The 24,831-nt window shown below is 40.4% G+C and overlaps 2 protein-coding genes across 4 annotated transcripts in view; one reads left to right on the top strand and one right to left on the bottom strand.

Annotated features, from left to right (window-relative positions):
- SLC39A5 (solute carrier family 39 member 5) overlaps positions 1 to 9,750 on the top strand; it is a 21,121-nt gene extending 11,371 nt beyond the window's left edge. For all 3 annotated transcript variants that reach the window (XM_015887675.3, XM_025165163.2, XM_025165164.2), the window contains 7 exons: positions 860 to 1,029; positions 1,511 to 1,654; positions 1,909 to 1,984; positions 3,062 to 3,322; positions 5,272 to 5,352; positions 5,521 to 5,711; positions 7,185 to 9,750. In XM_015887675.3, the coding sequence (XP_015743161.3) occupies positions 860 to 1,029; positions 1,511 to 1,654; positions 1,909 to 1,984; positions 3,062 to 3,322; positions 5,272 to 5,352; positions 5,521 to 5,711; positions 7,185 to 7,337 (1,076 nt within the window). In that variant the 3' untranslated portion in view covers positions 7,338 to 9,750. The remainder of the gene's footprint in view (positions 1 to 859; positions 1,030 to 1,510; positions 1,655 to 1,908; positions 1,985 to 3,061; positions 3,323 to 5,271; positions 5,353 to 5,520; positions 5,712 to 7,184) is intronic.
- Positions 9,517 to 24,831, bottom strand: part of ANKRD52 (ankyrin repeat domain 52) — a 90,467-nt gene continuing 75,152 nt past the window's right edge. The window contains exon 28 of the mRNA XM_007425786.3: positions 9,517 to 24,831. Coding sequence (XP_007425848.1) covers positions 24,587 to 24,831 — 245 coding nt within the window. The 3' untranslated portion in view covers positions 9,517 to 24,586.

Here is a 24,831-nt window from a genome sequence, read left to right as displayed (position 1 = left end):
CATATACATATACATATACATATACATATACATATACATATACATATACATACATACATACATACATACATATATATATATATATATATATATATATATATATATATATATATATATATTTTATCTGCGCTCAGTCGTTACCGACTCTGCAGTGACTGCTTGGATGAGTCCTTGCAGTTTTCAAGGCAATTGTTTCGGAAGTGGTTTGCCATGGCCTCCTTCCTAGGGCATATATATATATTCACACACTGTAATGTTAGTTTTGTGCTCCTCCTTCTCCCTCCCTTCCACAGACCACAGCTCCCTCAGACCTTCAGCATTGCTTCCCTTCTTCTTTCAGTTCTTTCCTTCTTTTACTTTTCTCTCCATAAGTTTGTAAGGAATTCTACATTCTTTTGCAAACCCACAATGCTGTATACTTATTTACAATATGTAAAACAATATTCCATGCCCTCCCTTCAAAGTAACTCAAATTGTTCCTCAGAAAATCCTAATTAAATAAGCTGTGAAAATGTCTTATAACATCATGGTCAAGCTTCAATTTGCCTGAGTCTTTATTTGTTGCCTCTTGATCCAGCTTTTCTTTTACCAAACTGGCTGACTTTTCCTCATATCTCCTGCCTCCAACCTATTTTCTAGATGTTATTTTAAAAAGAGATAGAATTATTTGTGCCTTCATTATTGTTTTGTGAGGAAACTACTCATCACAATCTGTAGAAAGAAAGCATTCTAGTCCTTCCATCCTTGGGATTCGTGTAGAGGGCTCCCTGAGATAATAGGACCTTCACCCTGTAAGCCTGCAACTTGCTAGTTTTAGAGCTGTGCTTTCTACTTCTCTCACTTTCTGTGCTTTCCACAGGCCTGGGCTGGGGATTTTTGGCTATCACCCTGACCAGCGTGCCCTCAGCACTGGCCATCGTCTTGGTGCCCCTACTCAGTCGAGAAATCTTCCAGTTCCTCCTCACTTTTCTGGTGGCGTTGGCTGTGGGGACACTGTGTGGGGACGCATTGCTGCACCTCTGGCCACATGTATGTACCACCCCTCTTTCTTCCTTTTGTGGTTCAGTTGCCCACAGATACCACCCAACCACCTTAACCTTGTGCAGAGAAACCCACCTAAGGCACTGAGTTTCTGCCCTTCACATCAGTTCACATGAGTATTTTGTCTTCTTAGATCCTGTTGTTGTTTATGAGGTACCTGCCAAGGTTCACCCAGTGTATGCTCCTCAGTTCTTGCCAGTTTGCCTCCCTTTTAGTCAATTTCATATAAATAGAATTTCTCATAATTAATACCATTATTAAGCTCAGTGGGACTTGCTCCCAGGTGAATGTGCTCAAAATGATGCCAGAACCACACAGTAGAGTTGAACTCCTATCATGTTTCCACAGAGAGCAAATGTGGTGGCAGTTGGGGATTTTTGCTCCGATCTCTCCAGTCCTTTCTTAAGGTGGTTTAAGAGGACTAATTTCTGTTCTGAATTCTCCCTTCAGTTCAATTGTTTTTATTCAGGCACAGGCACAGGCGAGTTCCCATGGCTTGCTGTCCTCAGAAGAAGATGGCATTCTGAAGGGTCTCTGTGTGCTAGGAGGCATCTACTTTCTCTTCCTCATTGAGAATCTCATGGGAACACTCAACCAAGTCCGTGCAAAGAGGGTAAGAGGTGCACTAGATTATAACACTCCCTGGGGCAGGGAAAGACACGTGTTATTCACACACATTTGCCTAATCTGAGCCAAATAAGCAAAAAGATGTATTATATGCTAATGTCTTATGAGATAACACACAATCTCTGTAAATGTGGCCACGTTATTCTACAGCCACCACTCTAAGCAGACCAAATTCCCTAGCATCATTAGGGTGGGGTTCAAATCCCCAACATGCTCATCAGTTTTGCTTTTCTTTGACAGAAGGGCGCTGCTGGAAAGCAACCTAAGCAATCTCCTACTAAGGTGGATGAGAATGATGTAGAGAGGACATCTCAAGGTGAGTTGTGAATTACTCAGTACTTCAAATTCATATTAGCATTTTGGTATGTTTTGCATTCTATTTTAGCAGGAAAGTTTTTGTGTGTCTCCTTGAAACCTGGTTTCAAAGGAATTTATGTGCCTTGGCTGAATGATTATACACACTTGAGTCCACTTGAATAACTGGATTTTAAATATATAAAAGTATGCACTGGAGTAGAAGCTGTTTTCTAAGGCCTCTCTTTCTCCCTACTTCTGCTCAGGTATTGGACAGATAGGAAAACTGTCTCAGTGGTTAGTATCTAGCATCAGCAGCTTTACTAGTTGTCCCATCAGAATTGTGATTCAGTTCTACGTCTAGCTGACATGATATAATGGAGAAGAACTTGCTAGTTTTAGATAAAGTTGAGTTTGAGGAAGTTTCTAGAAGTTAAGCTGTTAATTCAGAGGCTTGCTGCGAGGGACAATGTTAAATATATTTAGAACTGGGAGAAAAATTAAAATTGGGTCTCTAACACAATGTTATCAAAGCCAGACAGTTATAGGAACTATGTTTCCCAAATTCCATGAATGAACAGACATTAGTTTGGAATGCATCCAGTAACTGTAAAGGGCCATTTTCATTCGCTAGTGGGAAGTGCTATTGCAGGCAGGGCGACTAGGGAATGGAGGTAAATGATGGAGGACAGGCAGCCTCTGCTGTAGGGCCTGGCCCAAGCTCTCTGAAATTGTCCATTGCCATCAAGTGCATTGTTCTTCACCAGCAAAATGGCATGCATCTGACTTGTGTAGGAAAGAGAGCCTTTTTCTTGGTCTCTCTAGGTCCTAATGGGGCTACTAGGTGGGCCAACAGTCTAACATGTTTCCTTGCAACCTCAGTGCCATTGCATCTCAAACTGAATAAGGTTAAGAACCAGGCCAAACTGCTGTTTCAAGGTTATGGCCCTGCGTTTTGGGGGGTAACTCTAGAGAATGTGTATTGTTTGGCACGTTCTCAGTTTCCTAGGTTCTTGCCTGGTCACACATTCCAAGATCCTAAGACTTGATGTCAACGGGGCAAGTTAAATAGCTCTTTTTCTTTTTGTATATGGTCTAGACTCTCCAGGCGCTGAATTTCAGAGTTTGAGAGTGCCAGAAGAGGACACTGGAAATGTGTACGATGAAGCCCAGGACTGCTCCATCCAAATTCACAACTCCGAAGGCCACGGGACAAGCTTGGAGAAGCAAACAGAAGAGATACATCACCATGGTCACTCCCACAGCCCAGCTGGAACCCTCAGAGCTGGGATAGCTGACATCGCTTGGATGGTTATTCTTGGGGATGGGGTACACAATTTCACAGATGGATTGGCAATAGGTCAGTGATTTCTAAGCACAGCTGGCTACATTCTTGTGTCAGAAAAGCAAAATAGTCTCAGTGGACTATTTGCACAGAATCAGGTTGGAGACAATTTAAAAAAAACATTGAGAAATGATTTGAAATTTTCCATGATGTACAAACTTTGGCACCCACCCCATCTCTCAAGGTGTTTTGGGATCAAATAGGTTTTGCAGGTTCTTGAAGGAAAAAACAAGCTCAGCTGGGCAGCAATTTCTCTTTTAAACCACCTTCATTTCTCCAAAAAGTATTGCTCAGTAGTTGCCTCAGATTTCATGGTGCCTGGTATAAAATTGTATAAACCCAGTAAGGCTTTCTTTTTATGAACTGCAGATCCAATTACTTGGTTTTCTCCAGTTACTCAGGTTGCAATACATGTAATATGAAAGGATTCACACAATTTCAGTAATTCCCAATTGTTTAATTGTGTACACTTTTTTCCTGTTTTAGCTGCTGCTCTCACTTTCTGGTCACCCTCAAATAGTTTGTTAATAAGTCACATCCCATTGTAAATAATGGAGACTTTCTTGAAAACATCAATTGACTTTGGATTCAAGAAAATACTCTTCTATGTCATTTCTATGTCCATTTCCCATCTTGGTATTTCTAAAACTGTTGAAGCTTCTTGGATTCATTTCAGTCTTTCTAGCAATCAAGACAAAACCCTTTCCCTGCAGAGATTCTTCAATAGGTCAAAGTAGGATTACTTGAATAGCCATAAGGTAGCAAAGTTTGAAGATGGACGCCTTACATTAAAAAGGGGATGTAATCGTCTTTATTAATTTTACAAATTTATAGACAACCTAATCTGACTGGCTGGGCTGTGTACATGAGCAAAGCAAACACAGAATATTTTAAACAAAACAATAATCAATCCAGCACACATAAAATAATAATGATAATAATAACAACAAAAACAACAACCCATAATTCTCATAAAGACTGCTGAAACTTGGTGATTTTAAAGAAGTTGCTGAAGAAGAGAAGGAAAAAGCCAGCTGCGCCTCCAGGGCCTGTGTGTTCCCACAATGTGGGGAACTACCACTAAGAAGGCCTACCTTCTAGTCCAAACCCACTTCACTTACAAAAGAAATACATTTTTGAGACAAAATAAACTGCTTTTGACCACCCAGAGCCTTTCAGATAGGTTGGTCTATAAATCCCACCCCCCCAATTATCATGCAGCCATACTATGTAAAGGTGATGGGTAGGGCAGTCCACCGATTTGGGGGGGGTGAGGTGGAAGCAACAGGCTGGAGAAGGCCGGGTCAGAGTTGGCAATTGCCTGAAGACCTTCCTGCTGATCCAGGATTTGAATTCCATATGGTGATAGTGATTGCTCCTCAACATATCTTGACTTCATGAAGGAAGCCTTGTATTTTGTCCCTCCTCCAATGAACTTTCTAGGTGTCATCCACTTTGGAAGTAGCTGCTGGGGATGGGCATATCTGCCCCATTCAAATGTGGAAGGAATGACTGAAATGCGAGCCAGCATCAACCTTTTTTTGCTCCTATAGGAGAGTTAAGCAGATTCTCAATTAAGTGTGGGATTGTTCCACATAATCTGAATTGCTATAGAATCACTGGGTAAAGAAGAGAGGCTGATGTGATTACTCAAGCCTACTCATCTGCAAAATATATAAAATGTATGATGCCCTTTTATTACTAGATTTATATCCTACCTTTTCTCAGGAGCTTAAGGTGGCATACATAGTACTCCCTCTTCCTGCTTTTCCTCATCCCCACAACCCTATGAGGGAGGCCGGGCTGAGAGAGAGTGACCATCCCACAGTTGCCAGGAAACTTCCATGGCTGAGGGTGGATTAGAACCTGGGACTCGCCTCTCCTAGCCCAACACCATCACTGCTACATCACACAGGCTCTTTTAGACTTACATGCCTTGATACAATGGAGTTCTTCTTCCTTAGGGGCTGCCTTTTCAGATGGACTCTCCAGTGGTTTAAGCACTACATTGGCTGTCTTCTGCCATGAACTACCCCATGAACTAGGTGAGTGAACAAGGGATGCTGCTGCTTTGGGTCTATTTTAGTTTTGCATGTCACATTTCCAAGCTTGCTCAGAGCAAGTGGTCATGTCCTGCTGTGACAGGTTCATACCTAGACTTTATTGGTTTCAAGGGGGATTGGGGTAGCCTTAACGTTCTCTCTCTTTGGCAGGAGACTGTGCCGTCTTACTCCGAGCAGGCATGTCACTCCGGTGGGTGCTGCTGTTTAACCTGCTGTCTGCTTTCCTGGCTTACTGGGGCACGGTGTTGGGGACCATTGTCAGTCAGACCACTTCCCAGGTCACTCCCTGGATCTTTGCCACCACAGCTGGTGTTTTTCTTTATGTAGCTCTAGCTGATATGGTAAGGACTGTGCTTTATTTCTCTCTGTGTGGTACAAGTCTCATTTATTTATTGTACAGGGAGTCTCTGGGTTAAGAATGCCCAGTTTAAGGACGACCCATAGTTGAGAACGGAGCCTATTATAGCCAAATTTGAGTTAAATACGCAGTGATTTGAGTTAAATACACAATGGTTCGAGTTAATTACACAATACTACTTATACAGTATTATACAATAATACTGTTCTGGCCTACATACAAATTTGACTTAAGGACAGACCTTAGGAACAGAACTAATTCTTAAACTGGGGACTACCTGTATTTCTGTCTGACCTTTTCTCTGAGAGGTGGTGTACGTGAGAGTCTTCCCCAGTTTTATCCTTAAAGTAGCAATGAAGTAAGATCGGCTGACACCTAAGGGCCTAAACTCACCCATTAAACTCTCTGGGTGTCTGAAGCCTTGAATCTAGGCCTCTCTACTGCAAGTACAACCACCACAATGAAATTTGGAGCCCACAGAATATTAAATGTTCTTTGTTACTTGTTGCTTTCTTTCCCCCTTTCCTTATGAAGAGCTCAAATTGGTATTTTAGCCTAACAATCCTACACAATTGCTTAAACTGAGAGAGAGGAGATGATGCCCAAACAGCAGGGATGTTAAACTGTTTCTCAGATCTAAAGCTTTAGCCCTGGCAAGCAATGGGAAAAGAAAAAATTAGGCCAGCTCAGAAGCTGGCCTAACTTACGTTGTGTTGACTTGAGGATTCTTTGGATTCTTGGTACATCTGCCCTGACTCCTAACCAGTCCCATCTGTTGTAACTTTTCAACAGGAAAAAGTTGAAAAGTTTTCAACTGAGGAAGATCTGAGTGGAAATAGATTTGAGGTCAAGTTCACCTCTCTGATCCTGACCTCAGATCTATCAGCACCTTGTCTCTGATTGAGATTTTAGACCCATTTTATTTGGAATATTAATGTTTCTCCCTTTCCCCCAAATACTATAAAAGTGGGTTACCAAAGCTTTTGTGTAGAAAAGAGCATCTGGTGCTTGTAGTAGAACAGGAAAGGTGGAACTGTAACTTCAGACACGTTGCTTCTTGTTGTTCCTTCCTTCAAAGATTATGGGAAATGAGACTAAGTTCAAAAGGATATGCAGGACATCCATGAGGAATTAGTGCTTGTGACTCTGAAATCCAAACTGCAGGGAAATTTGACAAATATGCCTCAGTCTACATGGCGCTTTCCTTATAAACCAACGTGAAAACCTCCTGGTGTACGAGTGGCCATGTGAAAGTTTTTCACGGGGAAAACACCTGGGTCCTTCTGCTGCTGAATTGCTTAAGGACTCAGGTACCAAAAGTTGCAATGTGATTAAGATATGACTATACAGTTGCTGTTGCCATCTCTTCAAGGACAAAGAGCCCTTCTATCAGTTTGCAGTAGGATTTTTTTTCTGAGTGTTGCCAAGGTGATAACAGCTGGTTCTTGTTCTCTAGCTACCTGAAATGCTGCAGCGGCATCCTACCAGCAGCAACAAAAGATCCTTCACACACTTTGTTCTCCAGAACTTGGGCTTTCTCACTGGAGGCGGCCTTATGCTCTGCATTGCTCTCTTTGAAGAGCATATCGGTGTCCACATGGATGAGTGAGTAGGACATTCCAAAAGGAATTCCCAGCTGCAAGACAAAATGAATTCCTGGCTCTGCCATCAGTTGTGACTACCCTCTTCCTATACCTGAAAGGAAGGCTGTAAAATCATTTACTGTAATTGGGTCATCCAAGGAAGTTGGGGAAGAGGACAAAAGAAAGTCTGGAAGCAAGAGTGATCCACTCTTTTGCCAACCATCCCACTCGTGTTAATGGGTATGGTGGCAGTAAAACTTTGTGCCAAATGAGAAAATCTCCACCTCACCCAGCCTGCTTGGCATTATAAAAAGGAAGTAGGTTGCCACTTCTGCCACTAAAATTAGCATGTTGAAAACCCATTATACTGTGTTAAAGGGAGGAGGGGGCCAGTTGTTTTAGGAGAGAGTGGGCCTATTTCAAATGTATTGTTTAAATATAAGGTAGAATTATTTAAGAAACTGTACCTATTCTAGATAGCCCCTTGGTTCTGATACCATGTACTTGTGGTTCCTACTGCATTTTGGTTAAAGAATGGTCTCAAGAGCAGCAGTTATTCTGGGTTAGACATTTGAGGGTTACAAAGACACAACTGCGCAGTTAAAGCATGACGGAACGTCTCAAGCACCCATCATCCTGAGACAGCGTCCAAGAAGAGCCTGAGAGTTGTTCTCTGTGATGGGAAAAAAGGACTTCTGTAGGTATGCGCATTGGACAAATACAGAACAGAGCACTTTTGAGGCTAGATAAGTGTCCCCTTTTCCCAGTTGCAAGAGACAGAAAGAATAGGAAGAAGCTGAGGCACCAAGCTTGTGTTAATGTCTCCTCTGATGAAATCTAAAAAAGCCCCAGCAGGACAAGCCATGAAAGCACTTGCTCAAAGGGCAGAGGAAGCTGTCTTTAATTCAAATTATATCTTGTCAGAAGCATTCATTACCAATACCTGTAAGAAAGTCTCAAAAACATTCCTCCCAGTGACACTTCATAATATGCTGCACAAGGTTGCTGGAGGCAATGGGGCAGAATTTCAGCCTCTTAAATCAGGAAACTCACTCTTCCAAAGATATAGATAGGTGTCCTTCTCCCTGCTCCCCCAGTTCTCCGGCACAAATAATAAAAGAACAGGGGTCTCCAAGGTGTCAGGGAAGGCCCAGCAGTGTTGGAAGAAGCAGCTGCATAAGGTTGTTGCCACAGCAAGGAAGACATCTGATGTATGGGAAAAAGCAGCTGACCTACAAAAGGTGGACTACCCAACTGACCTATTTTAGAGAGGGGAAGCTTGTCTGATAGCCACAATCAGAACATTCTTAAAGGCCCTCAGTTTGTTTGGTGGAAGGACACCAAGGTCTAGAGAGAAATGCCCTGGAGTTATACCCAGGATATTGAGCAGGCAATCCCTCAATATCTGCACAGGATTACTTTCTGTGCTGGTTGCCTTTGTTCCTGTGAATGCACTCACAAGTGGGGTGGAAATAGGCACCTGTTTATTTTCTGGCGCTGCTTTTTTTTGGGGGGGGTATGTGGAAAACAGAGCTGCTATAAATTTCAGCTTTACTGATCAGTTGTTTGAAAACAAAATCAGTTGTTTTTAATGTGGCATGGAATAGCCGCATAAGAATACAGCATGCGATTTTCTCATCTGTTAGTTCTATAGCTGCTTAAGTTAGTGAGAAGTTTGCCAGTATATTACATTCTGAGATATGGTATCACTTGAGTTGAATTAGTTTCTCAAATAGCAAAAATACTCCCCCCCCTTTTTTGCTCTCTCCCCACCAATTTTCCTCTTTTGCCCTATTCAATGTATCTCTTAACCTAAAGGTAGTGCTACAGTGCATTTTTACCTAGAAGTAAACCACACTGAATAGGCATGTACTGTATACCTCTGAACAGACATGCATAAACCTTGAACTCAAGCAGTCAAAACTGAGCTCCTGCATAGGACGGATTTTTTATATTTCTGAACCTCAAGGTTCATTAAATAGAATTGTCCTGTCTGGCCACAAGCCAATTGGTATAAAAGGTACCCACGTAGATTTTGATGTAGAAGGGGGGAAGTGTTTTACAGATTGTAAAATGATCTGTGGTTTGAAAATATATGTTTGACTCAGATTATGGAATTACAGTCATATCATCAAGAATTTTCACCTATTATTTCTTGTATTTTTACTCACACAGTATCTGGAGACAAGAAAAAAGTAAGGCAAATAGAAGCAACAGCATTTTAATCAACATAATTGATTCAAAGCCACAATATGAATAACAGGACCTGGTCGCAGCATACATTGTAGAAAATAGATCAAGTCTGAATGCTTTGTTTTTTTTTTTTTTTAATTTAGTTTTAAGTTCCTGTTAACCCCTTTCCCCAACCCCCCCAAAGGTAATGCAGAAATTCTGAAAATGCATATATATCATCTGAGACAAAAAAAAAAAAAAGGTTAATCATTCACAGGATTCATGTAAAGGGCTTATACAAGGTGGCTTCCACACTGTGCAAGACTGAGATGTGTAGAAAGGGGAATGGATGGCTTGTGATACCTCACTGTATTGTTAATTCAGTATGATTTTACATCGATCTTTTAACATAATGTTTTCATTTCATGGAACAACCAGGCTGGGGGGGGGAGGGGGAGAGAGAATGGTTGGTTTGACAGATCTGCCTTTCTAAGAATAAAACTTTGATCTTGATGGAAACATAATTATTATTTTTTTAAACTGAAAGAGACTGCTTCCAGTGAAGAAATGGGGGCAAGGAGCTCAGTAAGAAAGGGAGATTGCCAATCAATCTCAAAAGAGCGACACTCTGATTGCGTTATCAGGATTTTCCATTGCACTGGGGTTAAAAGCAGACTTTGGGGAATGTGAACTGGCCTTGGCAACTCCTGCCCTGTAACCAAACAACCCCCTTTCTGAAACACCCACAGAGTGAGCATTTGGGCATTTTTTTGTGCTTTAAACCAGTGTTTGAAGGAAGATCATGTGTCTGCAAGTAAGAAGGCAGGCCCGTGAGCTGATCTGAATGCTTATTTTTAATAATCTCTTCTAAACATTGGTCCAAGCTTTCCAACACTAGCAAGATAAGGGTGCAAAATTAAACTTCCCCACAATCACTGTAGATCCAAAAGTACAGCCAATGGAGAAGGGCAATGCTTCATAGGGAGCACTTCCATTCTTGCTCCAATGCCCATCCTTCACCCCCAAACCCAAAATATTACTGTTCAAACAATACTCCCATCTTCACCCACCCATTTCAACATATACACATATACACATACACACATAGAGGCATCCAATTAAAAAAAAATCTGCTTAACTAAACCATCCCAATTAAGGCCCCTGCCTCAAAGGAGGTCAACATGGTTGCATGCTGGTCTTGATCAGCAGGTTGTAGATTCAGTGCTCTGAAGGTGAAAACAACATTATTTCCCCATCCCATTCTACCCTATTAAATACAAAAGCCCAAATACAAAACAGATACAGTAAGTATGAGGTGCTGATCTAAGAACTACCTTCCATTCCTCCTCCCAAATTAATGTTCATTAGATGATCATAGGAAACACAAATAGAGAGGATATACAGAATTTCCTACCCTATAGATTTTCCCTCCTTGCATGGACTCCATGGCTGCCAGGTGTTTTAAGATGAGAAGCATCTTAAGAGCAAGAAAGGGTTTTGTGTGCCCTGATCTGCTCAGTTTTTTATTGCAAGAAGTAGTATGAAGATCTGTTCTTCCTCCATACCCCAAACCAAACTACTGAAATGTAGACTGACTTCCACATCAAGACACCCGTCCATCTTTTAATTTAGGCATCTCTATAATCCTAGACAGCTCTTCCACCCTGAGCAGGAGGAGAAGGAATGGGAGATAGCATATCCCAAATTCAAAACTTTTGCAGATCAGAATTAATTCAGAGAGCATCTGTAGTGGTAAAGCCACCACTGGATGATTTTGTTTCAGAAAACTCTGTCATGGAAGTTCATTTCCGGGAGTTCTTTCCAGAACTAAATATTTCATTTGTCAGTTCAACTATAGAAGTTAGGGGGTTTTTTTAAGTGTGAAAAAAAGAAAAAGACATGATTTTACCAGTTTAGCTGATCTTTCCTTAAGATCACCTGCAATTAATACTTATGAAGACTCTGCATATGATTATCCATGCACTAAATGTAAAGTGCTTGCACAAAGGGCAGGCAACTTTGAAGGGAAATGCTAAGATCCATTCCTCTTCTCCAAGTCCACTTTTCACACAGATTGTATGGAAATTCTTGATCTGCTCTAGTTGGAGTCTCTATGGCTCTGACCCCAGATACAGAGACCTTAACCAAAAGGAGGAAAACCAGTTTTATTGTAGAGCCAAATGCTCCTCAAGTGTCCTACATTCCTGCAGATGGCCATAACACACAAAGGGAAAAGAAAAAATCTACTAAAACATCTTCTAAACTGGGGCAACTTCCCTCTCAGTTCCCTGAAGAACTGACACTGAAGCCAAAATGAGGCACACTGGCCTCCATGCAGTTAGAGAAAATACTATGATAATGCTAACCAAGGATTAAAAACCTTGCCCCAAATGTGCAGATAAAGCTAACAGAATGCTAAACTGACATGATGTCAGAATATACACTCTTCTCTGAATGCCTTTGGACCAAATGATTCAACATGGAAGACAAAAGCCTTCCACTTATAAGCAGCAGTTACAGGTCAAGCAGAAAGAATACTGTAGTGCAGCCTTCCACACCCTGAGGCCTCCAGCTGGGATGGACTTCAACTTCCCTAGCGCCCTAGCCAGCAGAGCCAAAGGGTGGGCAAGTTAAAATCCAACACATCTAGCGAGCAGCAGTTGGGAAAGGCTGCTTTAATGCCTCTCTCTCCATTTTAAGTGGATATAGGACAGATTTCCTTTGGGGATTTACTGTGGTTCTCCTAGCTATTAAGGACTATATTATATGGTTTTGGTCCCAGACTGAAATGCAAGAAATTGAGAAGTGCTCAGGAGCCAAGAAAAAGGAGCTAGGCAAAGGGGTGTTTGAATGGATTCATATTTTAAGATTTTACATTATTTATACAAGGACAAAAAAAACCCCAAAAAACAAAAATAAAAAACCAATTCTGGTTTGATCTTCTGCTAATTAAAGCCACCCTGAAGGAACTGTACCATATTTCCACAATCCAGTAAAAGTTAGCATCAATAGTAAGATGCCTTTGTCAATCCTTAGGAGACAGGCTGGAAAATACATGTATGTAAATTAGACTGTCACCCCTAGCTACAGCAAAGAAGGCGTACAATGTGTGCAATGCTCTCACACTTTCCCCCCAACTCTGTTGCATACTTGCAGCTAGAGAAAATGGCTGGGAAGAGAAGACAGAGTAAGGAAAAAAGCACAGTTTGCGGCTCATGCAGACATAATATACCATCTAAGTCACCCTTTACTACAAATACCATCACAAAATATTGGCTGTATCTACCTTTAGACAACAAAAAACACAATTAGGGTGTCCCTTAAAAGGTACATACCATTTGTGCATCTCAGTGTAAAGAAACCAAGGAAGGAAGAAAGAACTGGTAAAAGCAACAAGGACAACAGTGGGAAGGTACAGTACATGAGCAATTAAGGTAATCAAAGCTTTCAAGCAGAAAACTCCCATTGGGGCTGAAATCAGTGCTTATAAAGAATTGTATCACAATACTTCAAAATCCTTCCATTTATCATTATAATGCACCCCCCAATTAAATAAAACAGAACTAAGAACACAAAACATCCAAGAGTACAAACTACAGAACAGACTACAAACTCTCAACACAGCAACCAGTTTTACTCCCCCTCCCCTTCCTCCATCCCCTTTATTGCTGCTCCCAAAGAAGAAATCTGTTTCAAACACAGGTAGCTTTTTAAGTGCCTGCAAGCTCACAGCCAACAAGTATTGCTATAAGACAAGCCCACAACTAGTAAAACAGTAGGTTGGCCATTATTGGGGCATGTCTGTCATGAACCTAACACAAGGAAAAGAAAGCAACTCCTCCTGATCTTCAAAGGAAAACCACAAGCTTCCAACTTCACCCACGTTCATGACATCCAAGTTGCAGACACAGCATGGCGAAGTAATTAAAAATAAACATGCAATAGGAATGCTAACTGTAATAAGAATAATAGTAAGTCCACAATTCCACTTCAAAAAACAAATGCAGGCACGCTCTAGTTAGATTGTCAACATGGTCTCCCAATCCTAGATTCAAAATAGACTGCCAAAAAAAAAGGGGGGGGGGGCATTAGGATTTTACTAATTTCCACAGCAAACTGCAGGTCTCATTGATGTAACTTATTCCTCTGAGCAACATGCAGGGTATACTGTTTTCTCCCATCCGAATGGGCTTGAAAGTTCTAACATTTGTGTTTAACTTAAGGAAGCTGTGAGCTGTGGTGCCACCTTCCTTTTTTGGGGGGGGCAGTATGAGCTGCCCTATACATCCCTCACCATCATACCAATTCTAGTAGAGGCTTAGATCTGGAATTTACACAACATGACAGTTTTCTCCATGTTGGCGTCCTCTGAATTTCTTGGAGCAACTCTCTAATTTCCAGTCTGTGGGCCAATGGCTACACTGGGTGGGGATTATGAATGCTGGTATCCAGAACATCTGGTGAATGCCAGGAAAGGAAAAGTTGTAGTAGGAAAATTATGTTATGAAGCTATTTTTTGAGAAATGCATATGCATTCTTAGCATAAAAATACCTAAGCACATCTTAGCCAACCAGAATCAGTGTAACATTTCTCCTGTCTTTTCTTAGTTTGGAAGACAAGCAATCTGAAGGCAGATGTATCAATTAGTAACCCAATTACTTCTCAAATATGAATGCAACTTGAGATCCTTTGTCAGATTCTTGTGAAGAGCTAAGAATAAAACTTGTGAAAAGCTAAGAGTTCAAGCCACTTCCAAATATATCTAGGCATATTTGCCTCAACACATTCTCACCAAATCACCAAAGCGTATGTTCTTTGTGTGCTCTCACTGCAGCAGAGGCCTCAAAAGTGATAAGGACTGCTACTGTGGGGATAGTAGTAGTTTATAGAATTTATATCCAGAGATAGAAAGTTGCATGGCTGCTTTTAATTCTCATTTCTTTATTAAACAGCTACTTGGGCACTTGCCTAGTTTTATTGCCAGTTTCTTTTGCTAATTAATCTACTACAGAAAACTCTGTTTGTGCTTTATTACTATGATCATGGATATTGTGGCAAAGAAATGCAGGAGGAGGCCCTATCCTTGCCCCAAATTAGATCACTCTCAAAGGCCCAAGTGCTGAGGGGAGAAGGGCCAAGCCCTTCAGCCAGAGGTACACGGCCTGTAATCCCCACTTTTCTACCACTTCTTCAGAACAAAGTTATGTTCTACTTAGCCATTAATTCTGAAAGAACCACACACCTGTTTCTTTCTGGACTTTCGGATGGCCTAATTTGGTGCCAAAAAGCATGTGTGTGGGGGAGTCAGGAGTATAGCCAGTGGATGGGGAAGGAGTGGGGGTGGGGGAGAATCTCTACTTCTAAATTTCTGTTGGAGATAAACTTGTAAATATACCCATGTCTGTCTTTTGGTAGAAACTAGGAGGGCCCAAAGCTCTGGGACTGAGGTCTTGCTCTGCAGCCTTGTTCCTATACTTTAAAGTCACTTGCAAATATCAGAAGTGAAAAGAGAAAACAGCAGTATTGTGATAAAATGTATTAATATGGGGGAGGGACAGATTAATTTGTAAAAGAGAGAATAGCGCAAGGAATAAAAAATTAATGAAATTGAAGAATTCAGTGTTATATCCTTCTGCAGAGCGCTGCTTTAGTGTGAAAGGAAGCAAGATCCATTAAAAAGCAAAAGGAACAAATAACAGATATATTACACTTGTGCCGTTCCCCAGGAACAGAAGAAACTTTTTGGTTTGGGGAAAAAAAGATTTAAAGGAAAAATCAGAAATTGCCACATACATATTTAGTGCAATTTTTAAAAGCTCTGAATCTATACAATACAACCATGGCATCAAATTACAGCAGGGCAGAAAGAAAACTACCCTGGCAAGAATTAACACACATTTTTAGTTCAGCCTTCCCAAAGCTGGTGTTCTCACCCCAGAAGAGTTGGATTATAAGTCTCAAAACTAAACATGTGAAGAAAGGGGTTCACTGTATCCACAACCAATTTTCAAGGTACTAGAGTAGGATGTACAGATTGCAGGGAACAGAAGGGAGGTAAGATTAGGACCAAAGAAGCCAGATTAATGTTCTGCATCTCTCTATTCCACCTGAGATCCAATACCCTCCAATTGTCACACAGACTTTAAGCAGAGATACTTCATAAGGCTTTATGATTAAGGGTTGTTCACTTTAGGAAAAAAACCAGAGATCTGTCACCTTGTACACAAGAGAAAATGCAGGGAGAAGGGGGAAATAAAAAGAAACCCTAAATCAGCTGCCTGCCTTTCTTTATGAGATGAAGGATGAGAGTAAGTGAAGTTAAAACAATAAAAGAGACAGGTGGGGGGGGAGAAGCCAATTTAGGTTTCATACTTGAGAAAGAGATGGATTTGAGCAAACTACCAATATGCTCCCTTTCTTCAGTGCAAATCCTTCCAACCAAAACGGGCTTCCTATATATCCTGCCAAGGTTAAATTATTAGCCTTTCCACTACAGGAAGATAGAATAACTTTGTAAGGTGCTTCTTCTCATAAGTAAACAAGCTACATTCATGTTAGGTAGCTAAGGCGTCTGGAATGGTTAACATTTTTAAGAGTATCCTTTCAATACAACATCCGTTTCTGTTTCTGTTTTGAAATCTAACTTCCTGGATCAACGTTCTCCCCATTCTAATGGAATCAGAAGTCAGTTGGATAGTGCCAAAAGGTGAACTTCAAGGTAGAGGAGAAGCAGGAAAGCAAATTGGAGAAATGCCAGCAGGTTGTCTTTAAATGCATTTCCCTCAGTCACCTACTCCAATGTCAGCAAGCCAGAGATACTGACACAACATCTAGGTTAACTGCAATTGCATTCCAGGAAGTTTCTTTCGCTATCATTTTTCCAAAAAGTTCAAGTTAAGGACATGCATACAAAACTATCAGCAGCCATTTCAATAAATATCTTCAAGTGGACCAGTGAAAAATGCCTTTCAAAATACTGAGAACTGACAGCTTACACTATGGTTGCAATAATGCCCTATTTAGTTTCAGTCCACAAAGCTATGTTTCCAGATCTTTCCTTCAACACTGATCTTTCCTGGTTCCTCATTTTAACTGCTAATTCTTCCACTGGCCTCTGTCTGCTTCTGTCAGTACAAAAAGGGTTTACTTTTGTATACTAGGCGCTGCAGGATTCTAAAAAGTGTGCCCGAACCATTCAACATTGTCTACACGATGCCCAACACAACAGGAAAGCCTTTTCTGTGTTCACTTCCAAGAACCTGTGGTACCAACTTTCCTTTTGGTTTTGATCTTTTATCTCACGCTTCTCATCTCTGTAAGTGTGCTCTACTTATTAATGCCCCTATTTCCAATTTTGCCTAAGATATCTTCAATTGATCAGATGACATGTTAGTGCAAATTTCAGATATCAAAGAAATTCTCAGAATATAAGAACCAAGACCTTCTTCCTGATGCAACCATAGGCAGCTTGTTCTCAAGTCTGTAACATTTGTTTCTGTGAAGCTACTCCATCTATTCCCCCTCCCCAAAATCTAGGATCCTTGTATTATCTAAATTAAAGATGAACAATCATAGAGGATTGCATGCAAGAACAGTCAAATTTAGAGGGGACAGCTATACATTGACAAACCTTAATCATATCACAGCAAAGAGGCAGGACTTGAAACCAACCTTTCTCCTTATTCTCATAATCAAGTTGACAGAAGAGATACCACATTTACAGTGCTGCAACCAAATGACTGGGACAAAAATTACACAATAGATTAACATATCCATGGTGCAGGTCAAAAGACCAACTGGAATAATTTCCACACTTCCAGTCATTTTTTGCCTTTTCCCTATTGCTGATGGAAGTGCAATATGCAGTTGTATCTAAAATGTAGTAATAATTTATGCAGGCCAAACAGGATGCAACACTAGGGCAGTTATCTTGGAAGCAGACAAAGGAATAATCTGAACCATCTCCTGGTGTATTACAAAAGGCATCTCTTTATTTTCCTTCCTAAACCCCCATGATAATATTATCTTCAATAATCAAACATGCTGTTAATCTACACTGACAGTACACTCTGAGGTACACTGACAGTACCTCTGAAAAGGTTAACAAAGGTCTTACCATCTTCTGGAAAACACTGGTTTCATGAAAAAAAAATTACAATGTGAGATTCTTTATGAAATCTCTCTTCTGGTGACTGAGTGGGAACTAATTCCCAAGTTTTTGAGAAGGCAAAGCAGGCACAAGCTGGTATAATCAACCCCCCTGCGCCGTTCTTAAAAAAAACAAAAACAAAAAGCAGGACTTTTTCTAAAAGCTGTGTGGCTGAAATTGCATACTAATTTTTGTTTAGAAAAAAGTTTACTGCCACTCACCGTGCACACAAGGCTCAGCTAGTTTCAAAGACTTTCATGCAATTCTGCTTTATTATATTCAAGTTGACAAACTAAGATAGGATTGGAATTAAAAGTAAGGCTATTTTTCTTTCTTCTCTTTTTAATCCCTTTTGTTTTTGCACCAAAAGTGAATTCGAAAAGATGCTCATCGCATACAGGTATATATATATATATATATACACACACACGCACACGCACGCACACATACATACACACAGAGGAAAACCAACACACAAAAGAGGAAGAGTAGTTTATACCTGACTGGTGATGAGGTCTGTCCTATCTTATTCAAAGAAATGTTTATGTGCATAATATACATAGGTGCAGCATTTACACATAGATTACTGAAAGAAAGACACTAAGAACTTGCTACAGATGCCTTACAGAGTCCTTAGAGATCTATCCCCTTCCCACCCCAGCCCAAAATATTTTCTACCTATTTGTAACATTAAGAACTTTTTCTCTGACCCCCAAGTTCATGATTCAAATGAAATCATTGCTCCAAAGTTCACAGAATCCCAACTTCAATTAACATTCTCCTTGCTTCAGTGGGGAAAAAAATCTATATATCCCCATCTCTTCTTTAATATTCATTGACTGTTTTGTAGTAGTTAATGATGCTGAAGTCACATTTTTCTCAAATGCTACATGCTTGATACTGAAGCACCCAGTAAAAAAAAAAAAAAAGTCCGCCAAGAGGAGGTTTTAAATAATGAAACAATTCAAGGTTTTCACATCTACATTTCCAATACAGATGGTGGTTCTTCCCCCCCCCCCCGGCTATTTTCCTGGACATAAAAAATATGCTCAAGGCAAAGCGAATTGGGTTTACAGCTTAAATAATTTGTTTTTTAAAAAGCCAAGTATGCTATTAACTGAAAGATCACCAAATCTCTCTCCACCATCTTCCTGACTTTGTCATCTCTTTGGCACTATTGGGAGAATATCTAATCAGAATGGAATTGCGCAACAATTTTACATTGAAATGTTTTGAGAAAAATATGTTGAGTGTGGAGAGGAGAGATAAATATGGGATATATAAATATACTTTCCAGTACTCAGCAAGGAAAGGAGGGAAGGTTGCTTGCTCAGATATTTGTTTCAGTAACTGAATTTTTTAAAAAGATTACTCACATCAAGGTTCATAGCTGTTCCAGAATACCTTATGCTGCCCAGAGTTTAAAATGCCTACCATCAGGGGAAACTTTCCACCCCAACTTGCCTATCTGCAAGGTATTCTGGATATGTCCTTGGAACTACTGTTTCATTCCTATTAGAAGGAAGCCAAAACATTTAGACCTAGCTCTCAATACAAAGTGAGCATTAGCCCTAAAGGAGATTCAAAGTCTTCTGCACATTCAGTCTATACAGAAGACGTTGGGCAGACAGGCCCCTTTGGAGATCCACTGTTCCAAACCAAGAAACCAGACTGGATAACGTACAAGGGTTCTGCGTGCTAATTTACACATCACTTTCAGGGATACAGATTCCAGTCCAGCAAGTTCATAATTCATCTCTTACCTTAGAGCTCTTTAGATATATTAGAGGGGGATGTCTATATTCCATGATTTTGAACTCCTTGGGCAGGGCGGGAAAAGAGGACAAAGAAAATGTAAAGGTAATGAACAATAACAATGCTACAAATGGGTTTTCTTAAGCTCCAGCAACTTCCGGGAAAAGTAAACAAAATAAAGTCATTTAAAAAAAAAAGGAACAGCATCATTTTATCAGGATTGGTTATTTTAAATTCATTGAAGTGCCCACTTAGGAATATATGATCAATTTATCGCTTCTCAGTACTTGCCCTCTACAAGGACATTTACATTCAGTGTTTGTCAATAGTTATATGGCTCAGCTGGGCTCCCAGTGGAAGGCCCATTTATCTAACAATGGCAGTGCAAATACACTTGTCAAGCTGAAATGTATTTGTGCTGTTTATTTTTTAAAACACAATTTCCCTTTGTTCTAATTCTCTGAACCCTAGAACCATGACTCTAGAGCCCTGAAGTAAATTAAAAGAATTCTCCACCCACCCTCCCATGCAACATAGACCAAAAAAAGGGGGGCAGGGTGGGGGGGAAACAAAAAGGAAAATAGGCTTTTCCTGATCCCGTATCCCCTTGCTGGCCTTTCTCCTATAGGTTGCTATAAAAAGGGGAATTAGACCCTCATGCTTTTAAACAAAAGTGCTTATTTTTTTACTTGTAAAGCAAGTGCTTCGGAGAAAGGTGGTTGGAGAAAAACTTCCTTACAGTATTTGGATAGGTTAAGGAGGGAAGCTCCATGATTGCTTTTGAGACAAGTGAAAAGAAAAAAGGGGGGAAAATCCAGAAAGGTTAGGAACAGGGTCTTCTAAGATGCAAAGAAAGAGGCATGGTTAAAATAGATTTTATGCCATTCCTAAAATAGGTGGCAACAGGAAGCTGTAAGCGAGATCCTCTTCTGCCCCACTTCCCACTTTTTCCCAACCCTGTGTAAAATACTGCACACCAGGAAGTCAAATGGAGGGAAGGGGGGGGGGCAGGAGAAAAGAGAGGAAGTAAAAAAGGAAGTTTGCCTCCAGCCCTCTTTTACAAATGCACCAGGGAAAACCAATTCTCATCTTAGCACAATAATGCAAGTTATTACCACCAGACATTTGAATTATTACTTAAAACTGTCAAGCTGTGCTGTCAAAATGTACATGTTACAGCATTAAAGGAGAACAAGACTGGCAACTAAAATAGAGCTGGCCACATTTCTTCATGCCCAACCCAACTGCTGCCTCCACTTCCTTGTTAAAAAAGCAACAAAATATATTAATTTAGATATGCGCTGCTGGAATTGTTTCCACTCCCATTTTTTCATCATCATCATCATTAAGGAAAAGGAAAAAAAAAACAGGATTAAAATGGAACACAAGAAATATAGTAATGTGTGATGCTACAGAGCTAAGAACGCTGAAGCCCTTAAAAAGATCACATTGATTGTCATATCTTCAATTTTTAGGGTGAAATGTAAGGAAGGGAATGCCTTTTTGGCAAGAATGCAGTTAAAAAGACGATCCTGTCTGATTATTTTTCTTCAGTTAAGCAAAAGAAGTCCTGCACAAACCCATGGCAGTTCTAATATAAGAAGGTAACATAAGTTGAAATAAAATAGATGCCAACCTAACCCATGTGGCACTAGGGTTAGGAAATTCCCTTATTCTGAAACTTATTTCAGAAAGCTGATTTGCATTTCAGCTTCTCCCCCTTCCTTCAAATTCCATTCCTGCTTTAAAAAAAAAACAAAAAAACCCTAGAAACTGAGAAGGGAGCATCCCTGCTGTCTAAGAACTATGGTCCAGGGGAGCTTCACCTCCCTGGCTCAAGACCTCTTGCAGAGATTGTAACAAACCTTTGCGGCTATATTCATTCCAGAAAACTGCTAGCAACATCTATAGAACCAACTCCAATTCAATACACGGGAATAAAAGAAAAAAAAAATATTGGGTTTCTCTCTCTTTTGGGATAAGAACAATCTGTGCTAGGATTTCTCAGCAAGAGTCCGCATTCCTCCAGGCCATAAAGACATGGCTTGGGAGGAATACAGAGTTTAAACAATAGCATCTGTGGGAAGAGACAGAATCCTTGAAGGCAGGCTAGTTCCCAGCACAAGGAGCACTGGATCTCTCCCTTACTCATTTTCTTATAAATGTCTCTGTCAAGCTTCTAGCCTTTAGAGGAGGATTCATTTAGCCCTTTAAAAGAAATCAAACAACGACCAAGAGTGGCTTCAGACTTACTTTGGCCTCCCAACTTATGTCCTCTTTACCCTTCTATGGCAGGGCATAAGGATTGCACTTAGAAGGCTAAAATAAAATTAGGCAATTTGAAAGAAGTTGTAAGTTGTTAGTACCTAAAAATATGTAAACAAGTGGTTTTTTTGTTTTTATTGTTTTCAGCTCTCCCTCTGCAGAATGCTGAAAAGGACCTTTCTGCATTAAAAAGTGGGGGACAGGGAAGAAGAGGAATCTTTAATTCAAGTTTTGTTCATTTCTATTCCAACAGTGAGGTATTTGGTGTAGAAAGGTTAACACTTTCTTTCAAGGTAGAGAATGTGGAGTAACTGAGGGCAGAGAAAACTAACCCAACCATAGTGCAGTGAAAACATTAATGGCCAATTTGCAACAGGCTGTCGCTGTGCTTTTTTGGCAAGTGCATTGAAACTTTTAATACGCTCATTATCTGGCAGCTGCAAAATGAAAAGATTTCTTAAGATTCCTTGGGCATCAAAGAAATAAGAAACAGTTAAGCTAGTAGTGCCCTAGTCTCTGCAGAAGGCTTAGTCAAAGGACATTGTTAGGTTTGTTTGAAGACTAGAACTCGCTACCTTAAGGCCCCCAATTGTTTGCAACCTATCCATATGCAGGAAACCAATAAAATATTCAGCAAGTACTTAGAAGAACTGATCCCAAATGACATGCAATGGTCTCTGGGAAAGACAAAGCCCATAGGGGGGCGAGGAGGGCTGAACAAAAGGAGAAGAAAAACAAAGTGATGTCCTCTTTAAAAATGCACTGTTTGGCAAAGGGCAAGATGGTGGCTGTATCATTTGGCTGTAGGAATTTGGCTTTGGTAATTCAAACAGTGCCAAACGGAAGGGACCTGTTTCCTATCTGCAGTATTATTATTATTATTATTATTATTATTATTATTATTATTTCATCCTTTTTCAGTTCTGGATTCAACTCTCCTTTTTAAAGGATCTAGCCATTAGCCACATTCCCTAAATTGGCTGTTTCCTGATTCTTCTGTTTTTTGGAAAACCAGACAATGCAAATAAATAAGGCTCTAGCAATTGTATTGGTGACCACTCTGGATCATAAAGCCAGTATAAAAGGCCAGGGCGAGGGAGGTAAAGTTTACTTTTCCATTTAAATTCTGGGTTTTCAATTCCTGTACATTGTCAAAGTGTAAAATGCACCATGATGCAGAAGGGTTCAAGTGTACAGCTGACTCATATGTCCTCCTCAACAATCAAATAGATGCTGTAAGACAACCTGGGGGAATATAAGAACCAGTCGTTTCTCAGGGTTACTAGCCTTAAATCTCACTGGTCCAAACATACAATGCCTTGGAATAATTCATTCTTAAAATCCACATGTTCTGCCAAACACAGCCCGAAGACTAGCACAGCACTGCAGGACTGGGAAACAGATGGAAAAGATTATTAGATCATAAAGATGTGCCCCAGCAGCCTTCATCTGATTGCTACATCCCAATCTTTGGCTTTGAACATATTTTGTGATATGGTAATCTTTTTTGTTAGTTTCTACACGATACAGTTTACAGTACAAAAAGAAAAACAGTGCATACACTCAAATGCATAATAAATAGGAATTTTAAAATAAAAAATACACACTCATACTAGCCCCACCCATGGACAGGCAGACAGACACACAAACACATGCCCTAATGAAACCTGCTGGATGTCATTCTAGCTGGAAAAATTATAAATACAAATGTAGGATTGTAAGATTTTGAAGTGCATTGTTCTCCTTGCAGAAAGCTTTTTTCTTTTCTTTTTTTTTTCTTTTTGCTATTTTTCAAAAGATAAATGCTTGCTTCTTTATAAATAACTTTTTTAGGCAACACTGACTTGTCTAATGGGAAACACTGCGCAACACAGAGATAGGAGGGCGGGGGGAACCTCAAAGAAAATTGTTTTTGGGGATCCAACATTTCGCAACCCCGACAGCCTTCCCTCTCCCAACAAAAATTAGCCTCCCAAAACAGAAGATCCCTAAAGTGCCTGATGTGGTTGGGATAATTCTGGCAGCGCATACACAAGTTCTTAAAGAGGACCGCATTCGCTGGGCAATAGCATCCATGTTGCATACAGTGGAATATGAGCTGCCTAAAGTATCAGCGTGTCCAGGTACAGTAGTTCTCAGTTCAAGTGTTTTCACTGGAATCAAAAAGGGCAAGCACAACAAACAAACAAAAACAAATTACCATACAGGAAGAAGCAGTGATAGTGGCACTTTGCCAGGAGCTGCTGCCCTTCTTGACGGTCCCTTATTTATCACCCTCCTTGCCCTCCTTTCAATGCAAAACAAAAAGCAGCAGCAATACAGGCTTCTGCTCCCTGCCTAGACTGCAAAGTCCCACAGAAATATTTTTATTCTGAGGGCACACAGAAAGTGATCACGAATGATAAGATTGCCTGATAGATGGGAAGTGTGGGAGACTCACAGTTAGTAAGAGGATCTAATTCAGGTCCTTCAGCTGATGCTGCAACCCCCTGCATGAAATGGATTTAATTGGCTCTTCACTCAAAAGCATCGAGCCTTGAGGAACTGGACTTAGAAAGGTGGGTTGCTTAAAACATTGAACTCAGAAGCACTGGGCAATACCCTTTGGCAAACAGCAGGGGTAGGAAGAATACAAGCAGATTTTTAAAGTTTCATAGGATAATTTTAAACAGAATGTTTCAAAATGATGAATTTGTTTGAGAACCCACATTGCTTTTTGTTAATTTTGATAGCAAAAGAAATGCTAGTGGTCAAAGCAAGAATCTAGGTAGGATGCAGAAGCAGTTTTCTCTAGTTTTTTCTTTTCTTTTTTTTGGTTCCTACGACCTTTCGGAAGGCCCATTCCCAGTCTTGTTCTCCTTTAAAGTGTCCTATATTGATAGAATTCCTAAATAAATAGAAGAGATACTAGATCACCCATCATCGTTTTTAAGCTATTCCGAATAACAGCCATCTAAGCCGATGGCATTGTGCCTATCCTTGGTGTAGGGGCAGCTGTTCCCGTTGGGCAGGGCACTGCAGGCGGCTGTCTTGGCAGCAATGCCGCAGTTCTTGAGGAGGTTGAAGCTGAAAGGGCTGATGGCGTCTTTAGGTGGAAAAGGCTTCATGGTGGAAAGGATAAGTGCCAGGCAGTCAGCAACGTCTTTGTTGGGGGCACAAGCCAAGGCTGGGGTATGGC

Source organism: Python bivittatus, unplaced genomic scaffold (assembly GCF_059951505.1).
Source record: "Python bivittatus isolate LINGU-HERP-01145 unplaced genomic scaffold, Pbiv_v1 ctg000220_np1212, whole genome shotgun sequence".
In the NCBI taxonomy this organism is placed as follows: domain Eukaryota; kingdom Metazoa; phylum Chordata; class Lepidosauria; order Squamata; family Pythonidae; genus Python; species Python bivittatus.
Note: the sequence above shows the minus strand (reverse complement) of the source record. Positions and strands in the feature narration are given on the sequence as shown.